The sequence below is a fragment of the Phocoena sinus genome, chromosome 1, assembly GCF_008692025.1.
Source record: "Phocoena sinus isolate mPhoSin1 chromosome 1, mPhoSin1.pri, whole genome shotgun sequence".
NCBI lineage: Eukaryota > Metazoa > Chordata > Mammalia > Artiodactyla > Phocoenidae > Phocoena > Phocoena sinus.
This window is the reverse complement of record NC_045763.1, coordinates 149,876,550-149,901,136: the sequence shown is the minus strand read 5'-3', so window position 1 is coordinate 149,901,136 and position 24,587 is coordinate 149,876,550. Positions and strand designations below refer to the sequence as shown.

At 46.6% G+C, this 24,587-nt stretch overlaps 1 protein-coding gene across 2 annotated transcripts; it reads right to left on the bottom strand.

Annotated features, from left to right (window-relative positions):
* Nucleotides 1-356: 356 nt before the first annotated feature.
* CD34 (CD34 molecule) lies at nt 357-23,152 on the bottom strand. Of its 2 annotated transcripts, none has more exons than XM_032650637.1 (8): nt 22,790-23,152; nt 12,971-13,153; nt 12,090-12,343; nt 10,977-11,057; nt 3,261-3,411; nt 2,969-3,021; nt 2,483-2,647; nt 357-1,795 (listed from the first exon to the last, which is right to left on the bottom strand). In XM_032650637.1, the coding sequence occupies exons 1-8, from the start codon at nt 22,866-22,868 to the stop codon at nt 1,610-1,612; spliced, it is 1,152 nt and encodes a 383-aa protein (XP_032506528.1). In that variant the 5' UTR covers nt 22,869-23,152; the 3' UTR covers nt 357-1,609. The 2 variants fall into 2 exon arrangements, with proteins under 2 accessions (XP_032506528.1, XP_032506538.1); XM_032650647.1 differs by having other exon boundaries at nt 357-1,942; nt 22,790-23,034.
* Nucleotides 23,153-24,587: the final 1,435 nt, after the last annotated feature.

The window sequence follows — 24,587 nt, the reverse complement described above, 5'->3', positions numbered from 1 at the left end:
ATGGTGACCAAAATGTGCCTCTATTTCAGAAAGGTGTTCATGAAGGGTACAGCTCCTAAGTCCTCAGAGCCCTCCAATCTGAAGACCCCGCTGCATTCTGCCTGCTTTTCTTTCTGCAACTAGAAACATCAGCTTCCCTGAGGGCATCCCTGTCTCCCCCCCCAGAGAGGGGAGTAGTTAGTAGGCTTAGACAAAAAGCAGCATCCTGGTTGGTACCTGTGTCCCCTGAGCTGGTCCCACCTCTTCCCTGGCTAGCCCCTCCCTACTGGGTCCCTGCGTAGTCTGGCCAGGTCTCATGGGGAAACCGCTGCTCTGGTCTTCAGGCACACCCGGCTGGGACAGAACCACAGAACAGATATGTTTCAGTATCACTTTAATTACAGTATTTACACACACCATTTTTTATTCAGGAAAAAAAAAAATCCACCCCATCTTCCTATCTCTGGAAAATTCTATTTCCAACCGTCATTGAAACCAGGATCCCTTTTCACCCCTCTGGAATAAAACAGAAACAAAAACAGGACCTGGGTCACTCACAGAAAAGGTGGCTTGTGGTGAGGGTCCTCTGGAGACGTGCTGGGGCCCTGACCACATGGGTTGCAGAGCAGTAAAAGGATTAAGGGTTGGGAAGGCAGAGACAGAAAGGAGTCTGCTGGGAGGCTGAGGCCACAGCTCAACCCAGGAGTCAGGGAGAGGAGGGAGGAAGCCGTTGAGACAGAGGTTAAGGTCAGAACCTAGCCTCCGTGCAAGAGTCTTCCTCAGAAGCACACAGGTCAAGAGGCACAGCTCAGAGATCTGGTCCCACGGTCCTGTCCACTCTGAGCTACAGGAGAAGTAGCAGCCCAAGCAGAAGCTCTGCATGGCCCCGCAGAGATAAGGGCCAAGCTATGTGCCCTCACCCATTTGTGTCCATGTACCCCAAACACACAGACACAGGACATTGTTCTAAAACTTGGGCGGGGTGGGGGGGCGCGGGCAGGGCCGGTGGAGCGAGCTCAGGGAACTTGGAGAGCAAGAGGGGAGCTGGTGACAGAATCCACAGTGCCTTAGAGGGGGAATGAGGGAGATGGTTTAAGACAACATGATTTTCTGGCTATATCATTACAAAGGAGCAGGTGAAAGGGATTGCTTTGGTTTCCCTAAAGTAGAGAAAGAAAATATAAGGAAGAAAGAGTAAAAGGCAAAGTCTCCTGGGAGGAAATTACAACCCAGAAAAGCCTGTGCTTTCCCCTGGGAGTTCCTATAATGAGGCAGAGAGGATGGGGAGGGAAGGGGCCCCTGTGTGGAAGCTGCAAGCCCTCGACCCCCCCAAGGAGTTTCCCTGCACCTTGGCTTTCCCTATCACACCTTTACGCAGAGCAGCCCAGAGGCTGGGTGCAGGGAGCTGAATGTGGAAAGGGCAGGAGCTACCTGTCTCTCCCCAAGGTGGCGAGAACCCCTTGGCCTGGAACAGGGCAGGGTCCCAGGAACGTCCTCCGACGGGGTGTGCAGTGGGAAAGGGTGGAGGATAAGGGAGGCTCCCCCAGCAGGGAGACAGCACGTGCTCAGGTGCAGGGAGGGGCTCCTTCCCCAGACTTTGCCCAGTCTCGCCCCGCCCGCTCGCCCCCTGTCACAGTTCGGTATCAGCCACCACGTGTTGTCTCGCTGAATGGCCGTTTCTGGAGGTGGCCTGGCCGGTGCCGTTCTCCTGAGCCCCTTGATTCACACTGGCCTTTCCCTGAGCCTCGGGGGAGGCTCCAGGGCCTGAGCTATAGCCCTGGCCTCCACCGTTCTCCGTGTAATAAGGGTCTTCGCCCTAGATGGTGTATAAATAAAGGAGCATTATCTCGTAAGCAGGGCAGCAGGAAGGGGGGTGGGAGGAAGAGGAAGGGAGTGGGAGGGGAGGATGGAGGTTGCACGTGCAGACTCCTTTCTTCCTGAAGAGCGATCAGGGTTCCAGCTCCTAGAGGAGAAAGGACAGAGGAGAGGCACCACACCGTGCCACGGCAGTTCAAGAGCCAGCTCCCGCCAGAAACTAGGCAGTCCCCAGGGTGCAATAACCTCCCCAGAGGAGGTAAAGGGCCAGAGGCCAAAAGTCAAACCCTGGCCTTGTCCTCTTTCATCCGGAACACGTCAAGAGTAGATTTTCCCTCCATGTGAGCCACTTGGTGCCCGTGGGCTTTTAACATGCTTGCAAATAAGTGGCTGATTTAGCAGCCTGTTCTGGTTTGTATCCAGCTAAACTATCCCAGGGAAAATAATAAATAGATGACACGAACCATCTGCTACCACAGGGACCAGGGCCCCAGTTAGCGCCCCCTCCCCAATCTGCTATATATTGTTTTGACTCGTCCACGGATACAGTAATGTGCATACACGCATATTACCTTGTGAGGGCACAGAAGTGCCTTTTCTGGTATTTCTCCTCCCCCTCCGTGGCATTCATGGACCTCCCCAGGAGACCTAGTTTCCCATTTTCTTTGCCCTGGACCCTAGAACTGACCAGCCTTTCTCCTGCGGGGCTCCAACTGCGGCGGTTCATCAGGAAATAGCCCGTGGTGCCCAAGACAGCCAGCAGGATCCCCGAGGTGACCAGTGCAATCAAGGTCTTTCGGGAATAGCTCTGGTGGCTCCCGACATCTTGTTCAGTGAAGCCTTGGATGCCCAGCTTGAAGAGAAGAGGCAAAAAAAGAGAGCCTGTCATTTGTGGAACATGGGTTCTAGACAAGGAGCCCAGACCATGCTAGACCCTGTGTGTGACTCAACAGTGAATAAACCCAAGAAGACATGGACCTCAGGGATTTTCTAAACAGGACTTAAGACTGGAATCTCTGAATTAAGCTGCGCTGTAACGTTTTGTTTCAAACATAGAAGGGAAAGGACTGTTGGAGAAGGGTGGAGAGGCAGGCAGGGCAGGTCTGGAGAAGGTAATTACTTTCTCCCCTGCTCCAGTGAATTCCCCTGAGACCCCTCATCTCACAGAGCTTACCTCTTTCAGGTCAGACTGGTGCTTTTTCAGAAGTTGGAGCTTGCTGGAAAGTTCTAGAATTAGAAACAGAGGTTGCTGGATCTAGAAGCTGGAACAGCTCATCCTGTACTATCCTAGAAGATGCTCTGATGGTGAGGGTCAGGGTCCATCTCAGGGGGGTCTTTCCCAAAGTCAGCATAGCCCTGCTCCCTAGCATCTGTGCTCTCTGAGTGAAGAGGCCTGATTTCTACCCAGGATCCTCTAACCTCAGCCCCTCTTCCTCCCTAGACTTCAAGACAGATGTGCCCCTTACCTGTTCTGTTGGCCAAGACCAGCAGCAAGCAGTGAGGCCTCACCTCAGACTGGGCCAAGAGCAAGGAGCACACCCCGGCCCTGGCCTCACCCTGCTGCTTCCCACACAGGACTCGGGTCAGTTCCTCTCCATTGTCCTTCTTAAACTCCTCCTGGGATGACAGGGAAAAACGGTGAGAAGGAGAGGAGGTTACTAGTATACTCTGAACTGCATCCGGAGTCTCAGGCAGTAAGTCTGATTAAAGTCACACTGTTACCCTCAAAACAAGAAGAATCCTTTTTTTCTAAAATTCCAACCGAAGAAAAAAATCTCACAAACTTCTTACGTGCAAAAACATAATAAGATAAAAACTCCAAAATCTTCCAGGACCAAAAGGTGGTCTTAGGTGGTACTGTAAGAAGCCAGAGGATGAATTTAGGAAATATCACCTTGCTGAAGGATCGTCCATGGAAACATACTATTCAAATTAAAGTCAAAGGAAATTACCAAAACCAGAAAACATTAATAATGCAATACTAATGAAGGGAAAATCCTCTGTTTCAAGGTTACAACAGCCCCAAATATTGAAGGAAAAGCTAAGGGAGGTGAGGAATAGAGAACAAATTTATGACTATAGACGCAGCAGGATCCTCGGTCCCTTCCCTCTTACTCTCCAAGGGGTCTCACAAAGAGCATGGCTCAAACCCAAGTGGTGTTCTTGTCTAGTCTTCCATTCCCCTTTCCCATTAGAAACATGGAACCCAGTTTTACATGAGGGCGACAGATTGCTCCAGGTTGCTGACATAGGACTCGGGCGCTCAGACTCAGAAGACAAACTCTTGATTATTCTTCAACAGTTGAATCCCAGAAAAGGGATGAATTGGAATCACTGACCGTGCCCCTCCAGCACCCTGTGCTCAGACCTCCAGGATTTATTTCAATAGCCTCCAAAGGGAGTGGCCTCCCCTGCACAGAAAAGGGATCAAAACCAAGACTTTCTCCTCTGTCCAGATGGCAGATGGCAGGGGAGGAAATGCCTGAACGGCTCTGACAGCTTTCCTGTTAGGGGAAAACTGCTGGGGCGTGTGAGGGGCATCAGAACTGAGCCTCCGTGGAGAAGAAAGCTTCCTGTTTGTGGAACAAGACTGTTCCTCAGGGCAAGGCCAGAGGGCCCTCCCAGCTTGGAAAGCAGCCTGGGATTTTCCTACTGCTATGGCCCGAGGCAGGAAAACCCAGGCTCCTTTGCTCCTGCACAAGACAAGGTCAAGATTGGCCTCACGGGGCTTCCCTGGTGGCGCAGTGGTTGAGAGTCAGCCTGCCAATGCAGGGGACACGGGTTCGTGCCCTGGTCTGGGAAGATCCCACATGCCGCGGAGCGGCTGCGCCCGTGAGCCATGGCCGCTGAGCCTGCGCGTCCGGAGCCTGAGCTCCGCAACGGGAGAGGCCACAACAGTGAGAGGCCCGCGTACTGCAAACAAAACAAAACATTGGCCTCACATCCAGCTTTCTCCTGCCAGCTGGAAATCGAGGCTTTGGGGAGGCCAGAGATCAGGGCTACCTAACCTCCAGATCACAGAAAGAAGAATCCAATGGTAGCCTCAGAAGGTCCCTAAGAGCCAAAGTTACAGAGAAATGAATTCTCAGGCCACGGCTGCTTCCCCCTCAGGAAAAGGATAGACGATGCAGGTGTCCAAGGAAGTCCTTGGATAGAGGCTCTTCACAACAGCATTTGCTGTGGGGAGTCTGGGCTCTACATTTGATGTGATCAGCAGTCTTCTTCCTTTCTGGGCTCGTGTCCCTTTGGAGAGCCTTGCCTTGCCTCTCCGTGAGCACCTCACCCTCCCCAGCACCGCGCCTTCTGGATGAGGTGGAGGGAAACACCTGCCTGGATGATTCTGGGCTTCTGAAGTGTCTCTGGTTGAAATGTGTCTTGTTCCTGAGAGAGGCAGAGGGACAGGGCTCCTGCATAATCTAAACAAGCCGAACAAGGCAGCACCTCCTCAGTCTGCTGAGTCCTAGGAAGCTATTCCTCAACCAGATTCAGCTGTTCTGACAGTGATCACGACCCGAATATGAGACACTGTGTGAAACCCTCTGCGCGTGTGTCAGGTATGGGGGCGGGGGGTACAGGCGTGGCAATGAATTCCACGTGATCAGAGCTCTCACTCTATATGCATGGCCATGAAGATAAACGATGCTTCCTATGTCTCAGGCCTTATTTTAAGTGCTTTATGCATGGTGACTCATTTAGGCCTCACACAACCCTATGAGATGGATACTGTTATTCTGCCCATTTTATAGATGAGGAAACTGAGGCACAAAGAGACTAAGAGGCAACAGAGCTAGTTACATGGTAAGAACCCTAAGAAAGGCACAGACAACTGCTATGGACATTCAAAGGAGGGTGAGCATACATCTGGTTTGGGGTTATCAGAAACATCCTGAAGAATGGGTAGCATGTATGCAGGAGAAGCTGGCAGGGAAGGGCCTTGGGAGTGGGGGGAGCACCACAAGGAAGCCCAGGAGTGTGTGAGCCTGCGACCTTCACAAGCCTGGTTGCAATGAAGAACATGGCTTTCCCCCTTGGATTCCCATCCTTCAAGACTCAATTCCAACTCACCTACTCAGGGAAGCCAGTCCTATCTTCCCTTAGACTGGGTATCAGCCCCTGTTCTGCTATTAACTAGATTCTTTGCAAGTCATGCAACTCGTCTGAGTGTCAGGCTCCTCAGCTGAAGACTCAGTAGGGGTGGTGACTGAAGAGCTGCTGTATGAAGAGTGCCTGGCAAGGTGCTTGGAACCAAATCGGCACTGGATAAATGGCAGCTGTTACTATTACTATTACTAAGAGCAACACCTCGTAGACTATACTGTCCACACTTCGATGTTTAATCACATTCTGCCTCACCGCTACTGTCATTTCTCTGTGACTAGACCATAAGACTTCTTAGCGGGTGGAGCGGGTGTACATTACATAATTTTGAACCCAGACTGCACGGAGCATAACACCGAACAAATAAGAACTCAGTGAATTGTTGTTCCTGTTAACATCCCAAGTGGTTTGGCTTCTACACAGGGTCCCTCCACCCCTTGTTTAGTTTCTTGGACTCAATTCAAGGGAATTGAGTGCCCAGCCTCCCTCCCACTCTGCAAGCCAACAGCATCAGTGAATTGTGTTTGGGCCTGGAGAGGAGCAGGTGGATCCTGAACAAAGCACAATGCTCCTCCGGATGCTTGAAATAAACATCCTCCCCCAAGGGAGGCTGTGGGCGGACACCATGGGAGAGTAGGCAGGAGGAAGCCACAGCCTCGCCATTTTGCTCATGAGAATCAGATTGGTGGACCCCTAACTACATCTGCTTGCACATGTTACTTTGTAAAAATAATAATCATAATAAGACCACCTAACCTTTCTAGAGTAGCATTCTCAAACTTTGCAAAGACTCTTAACATGTTAAAGAAGCATATTAAGTATGGGAGTTGGGAGAGAGAGGGACAGGTATTTTTCTAAATGAACGTTAAGATATTTCCCAATGTTAAGATTCTAGGCTAAATCGCGTCTCTCTGTCCTTCCCACCCTCTCTTTCAATAAATGTGTTGACTGTGGTGTGAATTTGACAATGCAGCTAAAACACCTATTTGCATATAGAGACTGGAGTAATTAAAGGACCTGTTACAAGTCACACAAATGGGCAGCTGACCAAAAGTTAGGCTGTCCCAGATCTCAGGCTCTTTCCAGAAGACACACTGTCTTCATCAGTCCTCCGTCTGTAAGTTATTTTTTCTGCATGGAAACTGACCTTTAGTGTTGGGGCAGAGGGCAAGGAAAGCGAGGGCTGGGGATATTATCTGGAGGCTGGAGGCAACCTGCCTCCAATGAAGTAAATGTGACAGAACAAGGGTGATGTGAGCTAGCGGAGAAAATACAACTTCTGCATATAAACATATGTGTTTCTGAAGAAAGGTAGTTCTGAAAAACAAACTGGAGGGCAAAGGACTTGAATAGAGATTTCTCCAAAGAAGATACATAAATGGTTAGTGAGCACATGAAAGGATGTTCAACATCACTAATCGTTAGGAAATGCCAATCAAACACACATCATGCCCATTAAGATGGCTACTATCACAAAAGCAGAAAATAACAAATATTGGTGAGCATGTGGAGAAACTGGAACTCTTGTGCCCTGTTGCTGGGAGTATAAAATGGTGTAGCTATTGTGGAAAACAGTATGGCGATTCCTCAAAATTTTAAAAATAGAGCTACCATATGATTCAGCAATTCCATTTCTGGGTATATACCCAAAAGAAATGAAATAAGAGTGTTGAAGAGCTATTTGAACAGACATGTTCATAGCAGCATTATTAACAATAGCCAAAAGGTGGAAGCAACCCAGGTGTCCATAGGTGAATGAATGGATAAGCAAAATGGGGTATGAACATACAGTGGAATATTACTCAGCCTTAAAAAAGAAAATTCTGACACATGCTACAACATGGATGAACCTTGAGGACATTAGGCTAAGTGATACAAGGCAGTCACAAAAAGATAAATACTATATGATTTTACTCATATGAGGTACCTAGAGTAGTCAAATTCATAGAGACAGAAAGTAGAATCATGGTTTCCAGGGGCTGGGAGCAGGGGGGGAATGGGGAGCTGTTTAATGGGTGGAGAGTTTCAGTTCTGGAAGATGAAAAGAGTTCTGAAGATTGATCGTACAACAATGTGAATGTACTTAACACTACTGAACTGTACACTTAAAATGGTAAATTTTTATATGATGTGTATTTTACCACCATTAAAATGATTCCTTGGTAGATTCCCCTGGACCAATAGCTATAGCATAAGAGAATAAAGTAATCTCACGTTTTGGAAATTATATGGGAAACCACAACCACAAAAACTAAATTAACCTGATATTGCAGTGGAGAGAATGAAAGTCAGACATAGGGTGGCACGTTCTGCTAATGAAGATTCTGAGATGTGGTAACAGGTGCCTGACAGGAGAGTGGGATTGCCTTCCCTCCCTCTGGCTGAAATAGGTGATTTCTGCCTAGAGGTGAAGTATGAGGAGCAAAAGGAGAGTAGTTGGGATAGAAATGTCTACAGAATGCATGTACAGAAGACAGGCCTAAATAATCCCCATAGCAAGAGCTAACAGGTAGGATACTCAATATGTACCAGTGCAAAATGAGTGTCTGGATAGCTGAGAACAATGCATGCATACTTCTGTTATGGGAATATACTAGATGGAAGAGCATAAGAACATTACATAAGTACTCAAGGATGTGATGTTAGAGGAACCCATGTCTTTCATGCTTCTCATTAGGCCTGAGTTTCCCTTGATTAGAACCGGTGTGGTAAGGCTCTCTGACACCAAAGGTACAAATGCAGCCTAAGGAAAGTTAGGAGACACTACACCACTTTGGAACAGATTGATTATCAGACAAGCATGCAGTAGGACTCAAGGAAAAGGAATCTGGGACACAATCAGGAGCTGTGGCCCAAAATTCTGGAACAAGGATTGCTGACTGAAGAAAATTACCTTGGGAGGCAATGCTGCTTGGGGGCTGGGGAAGAGGAACCCTTAGAAGACAGGGGTATCGACGGTGGTGGAAGGAAAAGGAAAACAACAGCACTACACGGGTGCTGCCATAGAGCTGATTCATCATGGGCAGTGCAGAAGCCTTCTTTAGGATACTGGAGGAATTGCTATCTTTTCACATCCTACTTGCAGATCCTCTCCAAACTGAGTAGAGTGCAGACCTTAGCTGTGGCACAGAATAGAGTAGACAGTAAAGACCTCAGCGAGAAACAGACTGCAGCACAGAAAGAGGAGTTATTTCTGGAGTAGCAGTAAGTTTCTGGCACTTGTCTTGTACGATGACCCTCGTTAAATGTGAACTTTGAAGAGCGGTGGACAGACATTTAGAATGAATCCTCTGCAGTTAGCTCTAAATCGTTCGTACAAGGAATTAGCATTCTGGCACAGACCACTGTGATGCACAAGAAAATAAGTGCTCAACCAAGATGATCCAAAAAGAGAGAGAGAAGATGGTCATTTTTCTTGGCTATAATTAGCAAAGTGTTGGGCAAAAGAATTTTTTTAAATGACTAGCGTTGAAAATCAGTGTCAGAAACACACAGAATGTTACTTGTACGTTTTGCAGATTGCACTTAGTTATTCCATTGTGTGAACCTATGTCTTCAAAATTTGTGTTGTTTTTTAAAATTGTTAAGTTAAATAATTTTCTTAGGTATTATTTTAAAAGACCTGTGAGTCACAATGACCCAACTGATAATCATGAATAAGATACCAATAGTCAGAGTGGACAAAATAAGTAACTTAATGCCCTCTACAGACTACAGTATTTGCTCAGGCTCTTTCCAATATATGCATGTCACACATCATATATATGGTTCCCTTAAATGGATTCCCACCTTGTAAGAAAACTTTTTTTTTTTTCCTATGAGTAAATACCACTCTTCCTGTCATCTTATCCTTCATCCAGGAAATTGTTACTGTCAGGAAATTGGATTTACTGAAACAAAGCAAGGAGGTCTGCTATCATCATTAAAAATTAACACCATGCTGTACAGTTCACCAATGCAATAAGACATGAAACTGAAAGAAGAGGCATAACTAATAAACAGAAGGAGAAAAGCAACATATTATGAGAAATAACACAATAGCTTCTGTTAAAAATGAAAAATAATCAGCTAAAAATCTCCTGGAATTAATAAACAAGTTAAAGAAAATGACTAGACCCAAGATAAATATTAAAAACTCAACGAACTTTCCAATATACCAGAAAAATCAATTGCAATATATCATGGAAAAATCTATATTATAAATAAACCTTAAGAAATCCATAAAACCTAAGGAAAAAACATTTTAAAAACTAAAAAAAGAAGATACTGAACAATACCAAAGAAAACCAGAAAAAAATAGAGGGATTTTAGAGTTAGAGCAGTTCCAATTAAAATTTTAATGGTTTTGTGGGTTTTTTGAATATTGAATAGGTGTTTCTAAAGTTTTTCTAAAAGAGTAGATGAAAAAAGCCTTTCATTTTTATAGTGTAATAAGCAAAGACCTGCTTGGCTGGATATTAAAAGTGCCGTAATATAAAAGTATAATAATTAAAAAATTTAAAACAGGCCAAAAAAAAAAGACAAACTAAACATACAAAATCTCTCTGAAGAACATGCCCTAGTACATATAAAAACTTAATACAAACTAAAGGAAGCATTCCAATCAATAAAGGAGAGGATCATGCAATAAATAATGCTAGGAAATGGTTATATGGAGAATGCAGCATTTACAGCAAAAAAATTCTTTGTCTATTAAAGAGTTATATGAAAATAATAATAAATAAATTGATATTTTAGGTGATTAGTTTATATTTCATGAAGAATTTTTTAACATAAAAGCAAACTTAAATCTGAATATATATATATATATATATATATATATATATATATATATATAATGTACAAAAGAGGAGGGAAAAAAGTAAATTTAAATAAAATTGTCTTTACCTTCTTTGTCCACCAGATGGGGCCTCTCACTCCTTAAATCCAAAGCTCAGTATTCAAAGTAGTCTGTCCATGTTAAACTCCCCCCACCCTCTCCCAAGTCTGTCAGTCCAAGACTTGCCTTCAGGACATTCAGAAGGAATTTTGGGAAGAGAGGGAGGGGTAAGGAATTGGGGATGGAGGTAGGGGCTTTGACTTACACAGCTGGAGGTCTCATTTAGCTCCAGGCAGATACCTTGGGTCAATTTCACTTCTTTGACTCTGGAACATTTTATTTCTCCCTGTATTGAAAAAAAAAAAAAAAAAGTAAATAAGCCAGCATCTTTGCCCCTCATTTCTTCCCCACCTCTTTTCTGGTTTGATTTCTGTGAGATACTCTTTAAAGAGGCTTTAAAGAAAGGAAATTTAAACATTTTGTTAGGAGACTAGGAATTTATGTCATATTCTTCTTTTACCTCACTTCCTAACCCATCAGATGATCAAAACTTGTTACTAGCCTGGGCTTGCGGGCAAGTAGCTATTTGTGACCTTGGTAAACATTAGCTTGGATGGCGCAGAAATGGAAGAGGGGAGGATCTTTTCCCCTCTGAGCTGTTTTCCCTCCAGTGAATTACACACTTGCAGCGAAACAGATAATGAGGTGGCCAGGCAGATCCTGGTGACACTCATTTTCCTCCTGGTCCCTTAGGACTCTCCAGATTTCTATTCTGGCTCCTTTAAAAACAGAAACCAGGCAGGTCCCCCATGCCTGCCCCCAGGCTCCATGCCCTCACATTTTCTACTCTTCCTGCTGAAAGCTGTTGATAGCCACAGGCCCCAAGGCTGAGAAAGGCAGGTTGAGCTCAACATCCCTGTTCTGCCTAGTTCCTCATTGCCTCTCTACTCCTGGCATACCACCAAACCCTCTTGCATAGAGGAAATGGTATTTGCCCTAAACATTTTGGGAAAAGCAGCGCCATTAAGTAGAAGATGGTTTCCAAATATGCCCAAAGGCGAGTGGTACCCTAGTCAAAGATTAGACCAAGAGGTACTGGAAAGAACCACAGAGAATTAGATGGATTTCTGAGTATCCTCTTTACTCTCTACTTCCTAGAAATGTAGTACCCACGGCACAGATCAGCCTTGCTACCCAACTCTACCCCTCTCCTCCCTTTTCTATCCCTTCTAGCAATATTTATGCTGCACATTTTTCATGCTAACTCCTGTATGACCCAAATTCATTGGTTGGGATAAGCAGAGGTTAAGGGGAAGAGAGAGCTTGCATACATATGAAGTGAGGGGGCAATCTGTCATTTTTGGCCTGATTCACCCACCTTGATGGTACTTGGGATAGGAGAAAATGATGTATAGGGGTTAGTGGGAGATGTCACAGGGCTGGTACTATTGTATGGGGAATCTGAAATATTTCCAGGTAACATGCTGGGCTGCAAGGTCATCTCTGAAGTTGTAAAGTTGATGGGGGTAGAAGACACTGTGGTGGCTAAAGAGGTCTGTGACTGGACAGAAGAGTTCATGGTTCCAGGGACTGGGGTGATCCCAGAGGTAGATGTGAAATTGACTGTAGGCTCTGGAATTGACCAAAACAGAAGTGTGAATATATGCGCATTGGCATAAACACACACACACACACACACACACACATCTCAGTTCATTGACATAAGCACGGACTTCAACCCAGAAAAGGGAATTTGGGGAGTTAAGAGTTACTTCATGTCTTAACCCTTACCACCTCATTTCCAGCCAGCTGTGGGAACCATAGCTATAATCATAGAATGTATTAGAGATGCCCTCAGGACTCTGAAACTGAACTGGAAACCCATCTACCCTAGAGATGTCAAAGACCCCCCAATTTGAACCTGTACACAGTCTGCTTCACTTAGAAGAGATCAGAGATCTCTACAGAGTCCTCATCAGATCTTTATTTTATCACTAAGCTGAACTCAAAGAGTGCAAGGAGCATTATAAATCAGGATCAGCTGCCAAGGCGTTGACTTGAGAAAGCTGCCCCTACAGGAAGAACTGTGTAGCGCTTACTTCAGGGTACCCTAAGCACCATACTCAAGCCACTATTAAAAGGGGCTTGTATGTTTCCATCTGTGGGGGGAAATAGAGGGTGGAGGTATTTGCAAATATCCTAATGCTTTACCCTAGTGCCAGCAGCATCCTTCTGGGGCCCGAGACAAACACTCTTTACCTGAGATGGCTGCTGTGTTCCCACTGCTGTCCTGAGAGACAGTGTAGAGGCTGATGTTTCCAGAAGTACTTGATATTGTGCTTTCCTGGTTGGGTATAGTTGTAGGGACAGTTGAAGATATTCCTGGGGTAGATGTCTTTGTGGCAGTAGTAGTCAAGCTCTCTGTATTTGTGAACCCAGAGGCTATAGAGAAACAAAGAAGAAATATCAGAACTCGTATTATCCTGGAGCCTCATGGCATCACCTGATTCAATTTCTTGACTTTAGGTAGAATCCATCTAGAACATCCCCTGCCACCCCTGGCAACAGAGCAGAACAAGGACATCCTCCTGGACATGTGACTAATTTCTCACTAGATTTTTCCTAAGGAAAGAGAGAAGGAAAAGTTTGCATGCACCAAACATCTAGTATAGTATTATTTATAGGAGGGAAAAGTTGCAAGCAACTAAATGAATTACAATAGGATAGATGTTATATGCACTTAACATACCATAATCATTGCAAATAGAAAAACGCAAAAACTATAGCAGCATGAGAATATGAGGCAATGCTCATAACATGCTAAGTAAAATATTAAAATTTCAAATTACACCTGAATAAGTATTGCCAAGATCTAAAATGTGGGAAAAGATGTGCCTCTATTTCCTTTTTAATGTATCCTTCTCTTCAGCCAGTGTATTAACTCTTGGAATAATCACTAGATCGACCCCATCTCTATGTAATCCTTTAAAAATCTTCTAACCTCCCTAGATTCCCCCATTCCCCAAATCCTTTCATTCTTTCCTTTTATTGAGGAACTGCAGCTAGCAACCGCAAGATTTCTTTCGGGAAGCTCCGACCTAGGAATCTAGCTGATGGACTAGAGAGCATAAGGCTTGGTTTCTCAACAAATGTCCTGGGAACAGAGAGCTTAGTCCTGGCTCTGTCGATACCTCTGTAATTTAATGTGTTTGTGTCTCAGTTTACTGATTTTTAAAGTGAGGGATTATTGGGAAAATCAATGAGATAATAAATGTTAAATTGCTATAGTATAATGTTCCTGGAACTAGTTATTCTCTGAAAATGTTCCTGCAGGTTCTTACCCTTCCATGTTTCCTGTGGTACCCAGCAGTGCCATCCTTAGACCCAGAAAGGAGAAGCCACCTGTCTGGACCTTGCACTTTAGAGCCTACACTCTGTTCCTCTTCCTGCCCTCCCCGTCCCCAAGCTACGAGGAGTCCATGGGGCCAACAGAGGTGTACCCTCTCTTCTAGATCATGTGTTGGGACCAGAAGTCCTAGAACTTCTTGCCCAAATGGGCTCACTTGAGGACATGCATGGGCCTGTTCTCCCAGTCCCTCCTTCCAAGGGTGAACTGCAGCACCAGGGTGTGCGCCTCCAAGGCCCAAGGGTGGCCAATGGGTGTCTGTTTGCAGGGAGAAGGGTTAGAGCTTAAGATCTAACCCCACCTTGTAGGTGGGGTGTCCCTTGCCTGCATGCAAGATCCCTTACAGTATGGACCAGAGCCATGAGTAAGAAGAAGAGAAGAGGGTAGGCAAGGGCCGAGGACCACCTCTTCCTGCTAAGCCACATTGTGGCATTGAACTCCAAGGCTCTGAGAGTCCTAAATTCAAATCTGGCCTTCCAGGTGGCCGTGAAGGTAAGTTTTTCAAGGTAAGAGGATAGACGATATTTTATTTACCATATGGTTGGCCTGATTTATAACTTTGAAGTATTTAAAACCTATAATGTGTGGGCCTCCATTGTATTCCTAGCTTGAGCCCTGTAAATATTAGGGGTAGACTTGGTATTCAGAGCTCATACCCGGCAGTAGCATCCTCAAGGAAAGGCACCTGAGGGTCCCAGGCCACCCTAAAGCTTGTCTCTAACTTTACTGATTGAAACCTAGGCCTGTATTTTACAGAAGTTTCCGGGTAAATAGCAGTGCAAAATGACACCTCTTCTTTTCCTCAGCATCAAGGTGGAAGTTAGGCATTAGTTTCAAGGCAATGAACCAAAAGTTCACTGAGGCCAAAAGTCTCCCCTAAAGGTGGTGGCAAGTCTCACTCTCCCTCATCTGCCTCTCTTCCCAGCCTGCTGCAGGTAGGTTGATACTCATGGTGAGTACAAAGCTCATGTCTCAAACTTATAGGGCAAGTGTGCAGGAGGAGCAAGTGATATTATCTCCGTTTCAGAGATAAGAGTTTTGGCCAAGAAGGAAGGCCATCATTCATGCAGGGCAAGGAGCAATGGGGCCACTGAGGTTTAGCTGACTCTTAGTAGAAGTAGCAAGAGGGTCAGGGGGTCCAAACTGCCAAAGATCAGGATGCATCTTCCATATTTTGGAGAGAAAAGTATGGGCTCCTCTCTGGCTGGAATAGGGGCCAGTAGCGGGGAGGGGGGAGTGGATTTATCAAAATAAAATAGGTGGGGAAGCAGATCCAGTCTTCTTTTGTCCTTAAATAAGTCCCTCTCAGCAATCTGACCCTAAGGTATGAGTTCAGTTCAGGGGGCAGGTGGTGGGAACATTTGGACACTGAATTGAAGGACCATCCTCTCAAGGTACCATATTCCAAGGCACCACCGGAACTCCCCCTTGACATCACTCTTCCTGCCCACCCTTTTTTCTTCTTCCCACCAATACATCAATTCTTGGGAATCCCATCTGGTCCAACCTGGCCCAGCCCTCTTCTCTCCCCAGAGAAAGCTGGGCCTGGCTGAGGTGATGTCATGCTTTTGAACCCCCTCCCCCAGGGCCTCCTTCACCCAGACAAACAGTTTTGAACTTTTCCAGATGTGAAGAGAGACCTGCTGCTAGCTCTGAGGACAGACGTGCCTGTTCCAGATGAGTGACGCAATCCTGGACCCAGGCCAGCTACTGAGCCACTAGGGTCAGGCTCCCGGCTGCGGCTGCCCCCTCCCACCCATCCCTCAGCCAAGAACTGACGAACAGGTTGCAGGATCTGTCTGCAAATGGAAAGGGAACCCCAATCTCAGATTTATGTCCCTGAGCCCAGGGTGAGTGGGGAAGCCTCTGAGACCCTAGAGAAACAGGACAAAAAGGGAAGGCAGAAAGGCAAGGCTGAGCAATGGGGTACATATGAGCTGGTGTAGGGCAAGGGGACACCTTGGCAGAACCCTGGGGGCCAATCCTGACCTACACTGCAGCACAGAAGCTGTCAGTAGAGACTGGAGTCTCTTGTTTTCACAGTCTCTAGGGCTCCCTTTCTCGTGCTCCCATGAAGAGATGGGTCTTGGAGGAATGACATTTATAAGAATCCAGACTGACCACAGATTTGTTCTTATCCTATATTGCCCCCCACACCCATGGCATTAAACCATCCAATACTGATCTTTCTTTATCTGAGCTTCTTATCCCCAACTCTGTATGGAAGTCATAGCAGCCTACCAGCCAGGTCCAAGAGACAAGCGATGAACCCTCCGCCCCATTCCACTCTAGACTGGAAGAACAGCCCTTACCCCCAACCCAACAGAGCGTTATACTACAATTTAAATTTGAATGAAAGGCTATCTTCTGTTGTTTACTTCTCACTCCATCTTTATTAACTGTGTCTCCCTAAGTATCCTATTTGCCCCTACCTACCCTACTTGATTCCCGACCCATGAACTTGGGACAAAAGGAGACAAGGTATCAGGAAGTTAGCAAAATGAGGATTCCAAGAAGCCAAATAGATGTCACAAAATTCATGTTGTAAAAGTCATGCATTTAACTTACAGGTACTTATTTCAGAGGCAATTATTCTTGTTTTACACACAATTCTAACAAACTTGTTTATCTGATATCCTAGCTAAAGCTAAAAATCAGAAAGAGAAGCAAACAATAGAAGCAAACAATAAGGAGAAGCAACAGTTGAAAATGAATAAGCAGCGATAAATGAAGAACAGACATGAGTATCAAAAAGCACGCTCTTCTGGAACCATTTATGGTAGGAGTAAATGAAAATATACACCTTCGTAGGCGTTAATGATGCCACTGAGTTGCACCATAATCGAATCATTTTCATGATACAACTGAGTCTAAAGGTTAAAGCCCTTTTTTTCCTGATACACTAAGAAAGCAGAAGCATATGTAATATCTTTTTAAAAGATTTCTACCTACAATGAGTAAATTAAAGATTCTTTTAGTCTTTAAAGGGGGTTTACAAATCCTCAGAGATCCAGAAAGTTCTGCTACCTAAATTACTAAGTTCCTGTACTTTCGGAGAAGGTTTTTTCCCCCTATATTTGGTCTTGTTTTTCACAGACCCTCTGAGTTTTAGTTTGTGCTGGTGCTGTTTTCTTATCTCTTAGTCAGTCAGTACCGTTCTGCCCATCCTTTCAAATTCTAGCACCTGGCCCAAGAGGAATTTCTTGGAGGAGATCCTGGGTATCTTAGATGCAGTACTAGGAAGAAGGAACAAGCTGGCCTCTGCTGGGAGCCCACAGCCTGCGTTGATGGTTGATGAGAAGACAGGAGAGCCTCAAAACAAAGAGCTTGGGCTCTGTAATTGGACCCTGTTGAAAGGCTCCTCTACCGAGTTCTAGCTGCATGGCCTCGGGAAGCTTCTTCACCTCTCTATACCTCACCTGTAAAATGGAGATAAAAATAGTGCCTACCTCCTTGTTGTTCGCAGGAATAAAGGAGATGGGGGTGTAAAGCAGTTGCCTGTCTGGTAAATGCTCAAGAAACAGTGGCTATCTTTAGGACAGGTCCCTTTTTTCCTGCTTCTCAGAGACCTTAGGACACATATCTCCATGACTTATCTGGCACAAGATCATATATGCTGTTTCCTGGGTATAGGTCTTGTCACCTTGGTTACATCATAGGTTTCCTGAGTGTTGGAACCATCTCTCATACTTGTCTGTATTACTCAGGGCACTGGACACAATCCTCTGAGTTCACAATAAGCACTTGGGTTGAATGGCAACTGCACCAGCAGTGTTCACACTGACCACCTCTATGTATACCGTGTCATTCAATGCTATATGTTAAGAGGGAATTTATTTAATTAAGGGAGTGCCCATGAGATGATAACCAGAATTAGGAAAGTTCTAGAAACCAAGTCATATGGTTGAGGGTTTAGTGCTATTTCATCTGGATCAAGGGTTGGCAAGTATAGCTGGTGGACCAAATCCAACCCATGGGCTGTGCGCTGTTTGGCCAGTGAGCTAAGAATGGCTTCTACATGTTTAAAGTGTTGTAAAATAAAACAAAACAGAGTATGCATCAGAGACCACATATGGACTCCAGAGCCTAAAATATTTACTATCTGGCCCTTTACAGAAAAAATTTGCTGATTTTTGATATAGAAAGGAAGAATTTGGGGAGAGAGAATAAATACCTTTCTTCAAGATTCATTTCACTCACTCATTCATTCTTATCTTCCCGAAGCGCCACCAAACTCAGCATTGTGGGAGCACAAGCTAAGAGAAGATACCTTTCTACTGCTAGGTGTTAGTGTCACTAGAATTTAAATAAATTCCTGCCCTCAAGGAGCTTATAATCTAGTGGAGCAGACCGGAAAGGTTGTTAAGGATTGTCCTGAAGAAAGGTCAGATTCATTCTGTGAGAGTTTAAGGAATAGAATTGCAGTTAATGATCAGAAGCTATATAAAGGCTAATTCACTGCAGTACAAAAAAAGCTAATAATCATGGGATTTTTTTTTTTTTTTTTAACAGAATGAACTACTCTGGGAGATAGTGAGCCACCCATCTTTCCTGGGAGCATTCAGGAAGCATCCCTGCTACGGGTCTCGGTGGGTTTGGGTCATGTTGGACTAGATCAAAGAACTGGGCTGATGCCTTCCTACACTGCAGAGGCTAAGCTGAGGTGTGAGCATAAAAAAGTGGCTGTGGCCTGAAGTGTTCCCAGGGTACTGAGACTCCCCTTTAATATTCAAATAGCATGTCTTGGCCGACATCCACTTCCTGTGGGACCCCAATATCTTGAGCTTTCCCTGGGGGCTACGTTTCTCCCAGTCACCTCTTTCTCCATTTTTCTAATTGCCACCGACCCGTCTCACAGCTCTGTGCCTCTCTGTCCTCAGGCTGCAGGAGTTCTCGTTCTACACTACTGTACCATGGGCTTGCCAAACACCCATTCCTTTATTCCCCCCACCCTACCCCAGAGCACCACTAACAGTGTTACAAGGCCAGTGCGTGTTTACTGAAGGTTTGAGATCATGGAGGGAGATTACAGCACAGCCCAGAAGAGACAAAGGCATAATCTTGAATTCCTAGGCTAGACATTCCTATGCTAAACAGCCGGGCCACACCATAAGGAATTTTCCCAGCCAGGTCTTTTCCACCTTCCACTCACTACTGTTCCCTACTGCTCCCAGCACCTCCCCTCCTCTCTCTATGTTCTCCTGGACTCTGGAGTCCTTTAGCCTTTTGTCTCTAGGGCCCATCAAATACAAAGTTCTACTTTATTTTATCATGCTCAGCAATTCAGCCTCCTGTCTGCCACCGCACATCAAAGGTTTGTGCAGGAGTCTAGGTTTTTTCACCCAAAGACTCATTAAGGCATTTTCTTAAATAATGGAGCTGGCTACCTAGAGATGCTGTTCTGCTAAGAAGGTGTCAGTGGTGGGTTCTTTGGGTTATTTTCCCTCTTAAACCAGGAGCAAACTTCCCAATCAAGCCAGAGGTTTTTCCTTTGTATTCCAAAGGGAAGTGATTCATTTCAGTGGTCTCCAGAGTGTAGGTCCTAGGAAGTACACCCTGGTATACATCCCTATTTATTTGTATCACATTCTCTCAAGATGCATGCGTCTTTCTCCTTAGCAAAGTCTAGGGCCTTTGGGACGAAAAATCGTAGATACTGTGTTTTTATTTCTTAGCTGAGGAAGGAAGAGAATGTTCTCATTAGGGAAGTCAAAGCCCAGAAAAATATGGAAATTCTGCCCTGGCGACTCCAAGCATTTTCTTTTGGAGGGTGTGTTTTATTCTTTTTCCACACCTTCACATTTTCAGTTTCCCCACACTCGGGGCCATTTAGTGACATCCAGCGAAGTCAGTGGGAGAAGGAGGCCCAGGCATTCTGAGGCTGGAACTGGGTAACCATCCAGCTCTGAAAGTAAGTCCAGGCCCTCCTGCCCAGGATCTGAAGGAAATCAGGCAGTGAGATGGTAAGAAGTGGAATTTGTGGCTCCTTTTGATTTGTTTTTGTAAGACTCTGAGCCTGAGTTTATCTGTTGCAGTTTGGCACTTCTTGCCCTGAGCTTTTGGAGACAAAGACTCAGAGAAAGAAGGAGATGAGAACTAGTGAATGAACAGGCCCAGGAGGTGGAGCCAAAGGGATAAGAAAAAGATGCCCAGGCTCGTTTTATCAGTCAAACAGGAATGTTGCCGAAGATTTGCATTTGCAAAGGCTATGCCAGCTGGGCTGGCCCTACAAGGGGGAGAACTGGGGACCACGGAATTAGTCAGAGGTCCCAAGGCTGCTCCTTCTTGGTCGCCATGTGGCAGAGAGTCAAAGGGTGGAGTCCTCTCCCCTCCGGAAAATATCTGATAAAATTCTTTTCCCTTTTCTTTTTTCCCCTCTTACACGTAGCCCCAGACAGGATATGGGTGTGGGGTCAGCAGACACGAAGGACCCAAAGGAAGGAGAGGAATGTGAAGGGGTGGTACTTGTTAGGGAAAGAGGAAGGACAGCCTTGGAGGGCTTGGAGGAGACAGATACCCTGGGGCTGACAAATGGGGTTCCCTGATTACCTGAAAGATTTCTCTTTCCAGCTCACCGGTGGTGTGGCAGTGCTACCTGGTGGCCTCTCAGCGCCCACCCTGACTCTGGTCACCACCCAGAGCCACCCCATCTCCAACAGAGAAAGTCCACTTTTGGTTGGCTGCTGTACCCAAGCCCAGCCAAGTTCTCACAGCGACAGAAAAAAGACCTTCCCAGAACAAAGCTCTTTGTCAGGGTCAGTGAGGAGAAAACCCACAGAACCCTCTTCTGCCCTAAGGTTCACAGTAACAAAGCACAGAATTTCTGCAATGCTCCTTTGTTAGCATTTCAAGGTACAGTCACTCACGCATTCCAGTCACCCCACAGTATAATAGAAAATGACTCTTAGTATTATATAAAAACAAACGCTAGAAAGCTCTTGGGGGATGCATAAAGCTACACACTGGCCTTAGCAGTCTGGCAAGATTGAGCATAGGGACCCAGGCCCCACCGCTCATCCCCAAAGCGGAGACACTGAAATTCTCAGCATATCTGCCCAAGGTTTTGCAGAGGTTAAAATCGCCCTCCCCGTCCCCACTGCTGCAGGCCAAGGCGAGACTGAGACTGGCCAGCTGAGGAAATAAGAAAAGGGTGGGCCTCACTGGGCCCAGGACCAGGTCATCATGAGCTGTGAAGCCAAAGGAGAGTGGAGCATCGGATAGGAATCTGAGCCGCTGGTCAACTCACCCCATTGTGAGGTGGAGCCAGCCCTCAGGGCAGTTCCCCATTCTAGGGCTTCAACGGACACCTTACTGACAGCTTTTTCCCTGCCCCGAAAGGGCACGTCTGGGGCTGTCAAACAGGTCAACCCACAGCCTAACTTGAGAGCTTTCTCCAGCCTGGGGTCTCTCTCCAACTGGGTGGACCCAAAGGGGGACAGCAGAGGAGACTGAGAGCAAAGAGGCCTAGCTGGCTGGCCCAGGTCACTCTGGGGGGCCATGGTGGGTGGCCTTTAGGATGCAATAAGAGTAGGGAATTGGGAGTCCTAGAGGCCCGGAAGCAGAATCTGGAGCCAAAGGGAGAATAACTTACAATGTTTAAATCCTTCTAAGTGCAGTGAGATGAGATGGAGAATGTTATCCCCAAATGAAAGCAATTATGAATAAATATTTATTGAGCGCCTACTAATTTTTCTTTTTAACCAAAGTGAGTGCAAGAGCTTAAGAAGTCAGGGCGGATGTGGAAAAGCCAAGGAGTGTCCACCAGTTTGCTGATCTGTCCACTAGTTTTAGAACTTGGAGAAGAAGGGCAGGGGAAGAAAACTGCAAAATGTAACAAGTTTGAGTTTGTGTCAGGGTGAGGGGTTGCAGTGGGGAGAGGAAAGCAGGGCACAGAACAAACTCCATCTACCCTGTGCCTTGTCTCCAGTGGCATGGAGAAGAGTGTGTCAGAAGACGGAGTGTAACTTAGCTTTGCGATCTTAAATGCAAGAATATTTTCACGGACTCTTCTTCATTCCAAACTCCCCATGTCACCTAACTCAGCCTGCCTCCTGGGCCTCTGGACCTCGGACCTGGGGCCTCATCCCAGGTTGGCTTCGCTCCGGTTCCTTGAATGTCCAATTCTGGCTCCCCCTGTCCTAGTGCTCGGTGGGCACCAACGCTCTCTTCCCGGGAACCGCTCTCTTCCCAGGAACCGGCTCAGGCCGCAGCTTTCTGAATCAACCGTCAGTCACGAAACTTTCCTGCTTCTCTCCTCCCCTCTCTCCTGGTTCTGGCTCCAACTCTGCACTCTGCACCTTTGGCAACGCGAAAGGACACTGGCATCTTCAAAGAGCTTTACTTTAGAGACAACTCGAGAGAGCCTCGTTGACTCTGGGAAGCCTCCGGCGCGACCTCCGATTTACACCTGGGCTAGTTCACGCTCACAGTGTGGTCGCCTTCCCGGCGCGTCCCACCCCCACCCATTCCCAGCAGAGGCACCAGTCCCCATTGGGCTCGGTTCAAGCGGCCCCGGTCCCACCAAGCCAGGAGCAGCCGTGGGCGTGGGGGCGTGGGGTGGGGCAGGGGTCCCTTCGCTCCGCCTAACTCGGCTGTGCGCGCTCTGCCTCCGGGAGAGCGTCGACCCTCCCCGCCACCAAGTTGGCCGGGCCGGGCGCGCGGCCCATACTCACGCAGCAAACTCAGCAAGCAGAGCGCGGTCCATCCCCGCGGCATCCCGCGCCCCGCGCGCGCGCCCCTGCGGACGAGCATCCTTCCCGCGCCGCTCCCGAAGAGATGCACAGAGACCGAGAAGCTGCTTGGCCAGGCCCGGACGCGCAGCTCCCGCCCCTCCGCCCGAGCGTGGGGTGGGCGAAACTTGCTTTTTCCCCTCCCCTCCCTCTTTAGTCCTGGCACGGCCAACCCCTCTCCTTGGCTGCCACTAACGTGAGCTTCCCGCTTGGTCCCAAAGGCGGAGGACGTTAGGAGGCAGGCTGGGGTTGCCGCTGTCGAGGCCAAAAAAGGTTTTGTGAGGGCCCCAGACGTCTTGTTCAACTTTATATAGAGGCCCCATCTTCTTAAAGCTCGACTTCACTTAACTTTAACCCCTTTGTGTCAGCCTTGCCGGTGTCCAGGGCAGGGGGCAAATTTCCTCTGATCTTTTTTTTCCATTTCCTTTCCTTTTTGCTTTTAAGTTTTAAGCTGAGAACAATCTTGCAGATGGAATCTACCAGTAAGGACCTGAGTTTACAAGTGTGAGCATTTTGCTAATCAGGTAAAATTTAGCACATGTCAAATCTGAGGCATTTAGTGATACTCTACCAGAGACTATGCTGTGTGTTAATGATGCAGAAAGCCTGAGCAGGGCATATAAATGACAGTAATTATTCACTTTCTTTTCATTATTTTTCTTACAAGATCTATTTATTTTAACTTGGAGGGTTATTTCCTGTTACCGTCCCTATTTTCGCACATAGTTTGATCCTGTCACCATCATCATAAAGACAAAGGACTCCCCTAGCACCTGGGGTGCCTTCTCTCCAGTCCTGGGGCTGAGACTCTAGGGGCTTCCTCCTGCTCTCTTATCAGAAAAAGAGACTTCCCCTGACTCCACCCTCTTCTACCTAATTGATCCTGGAGCTGTGTACTCCTCGTGAGTTGTTCTGGCTGTTGGTAAACTGAATTACAGAAACTTTGAACTGGGCAGTCAGCCTAGTCAAGGACGGGATTGGGGAGATGGATACTGGAAGACAGAGGAGCCAGGAGGAGCAGATGACGGCACCAGGTGGGGGTGGGGGGTAAGAGAAGGCACAGTCTTGGAGACTATGCCCTGGGATCCTGAGTGGGATCACATGATTACAAATACCCAGTCCAGTCTCTTCCATGATGTCTGTTCCACAGAGCGGAAAGGGAGAGAGAGGAAAGCCCAGCACTGCTCTTTTCTGATTTACTTCTCCGTAGACCCCCTAGCATTATGAAAGTAGAAGGGTGTCCAGGTCTAAAAGCAACCCGAAACCCATTCTGATCATGTTGCCTAACTTTCCTTTGCAGAGGAAACAAAGCCTTTCATCACATAATGAAACCAAAGGCTTCTGATGCAGATTTGGTAGAACACGGTGGTATGGTATGTATCTGTTTCAAAGTGCAAATGGTGATTCAGATCTGACCACACTGTGATCTCAAGGGCCTGCAGATGGGGACAGAAAGGGTTACAAGATACATTTTTAAAATCAGGCTTTTGTCCTTGGAACTCCCAATTAACAGAGAAAAAGAGTTGCCCTCTGCCGACCCCCAGCTCTCTCAGCTCCAGGAGCTGGATCTGCTTTACCCCCAATGAGATGTTGTGAACAAAATGTGGGGTTGAAAACCCCATATGAAAACCAATTTGGCCCTCTCGACTCTTCCTTCATTCTTAGTAAATTCGTCTGGTTACTTCAAATGTCCTTTGTCTGCCCTAGCTGGAGCACGAACTTGTCCCTAGCACCTGAATTT

What these genes read in the sequence shown, in the direction of transcription:
- CD34 (XM_032650637.1), bottom strand. Translation starts at nt 22,868, where the DNA reads ATGCTCGTCCGCAGGGGCGCGCGCGCGGGGCGCGGGATGCCGCGGGGA. An exon ending in GAACACAGCAGCCATCTCAG is followed by an intron (nt 12,344 to 12,970) that starts GTAAAGAGTGTT and finishes GGTCAATTCCAG; the next exon opens with AGCCTACAGTCAATTTCACA. An exon ending in TAAATGAGACCTCCAGCTGT is followed by an intron (nt 3,412 to 10,976) that starts GTAAGTCAAAGC and finishes CTGTCATCCCAG; the next exon opens with GAGGAGTTTAAGAAGGACAA.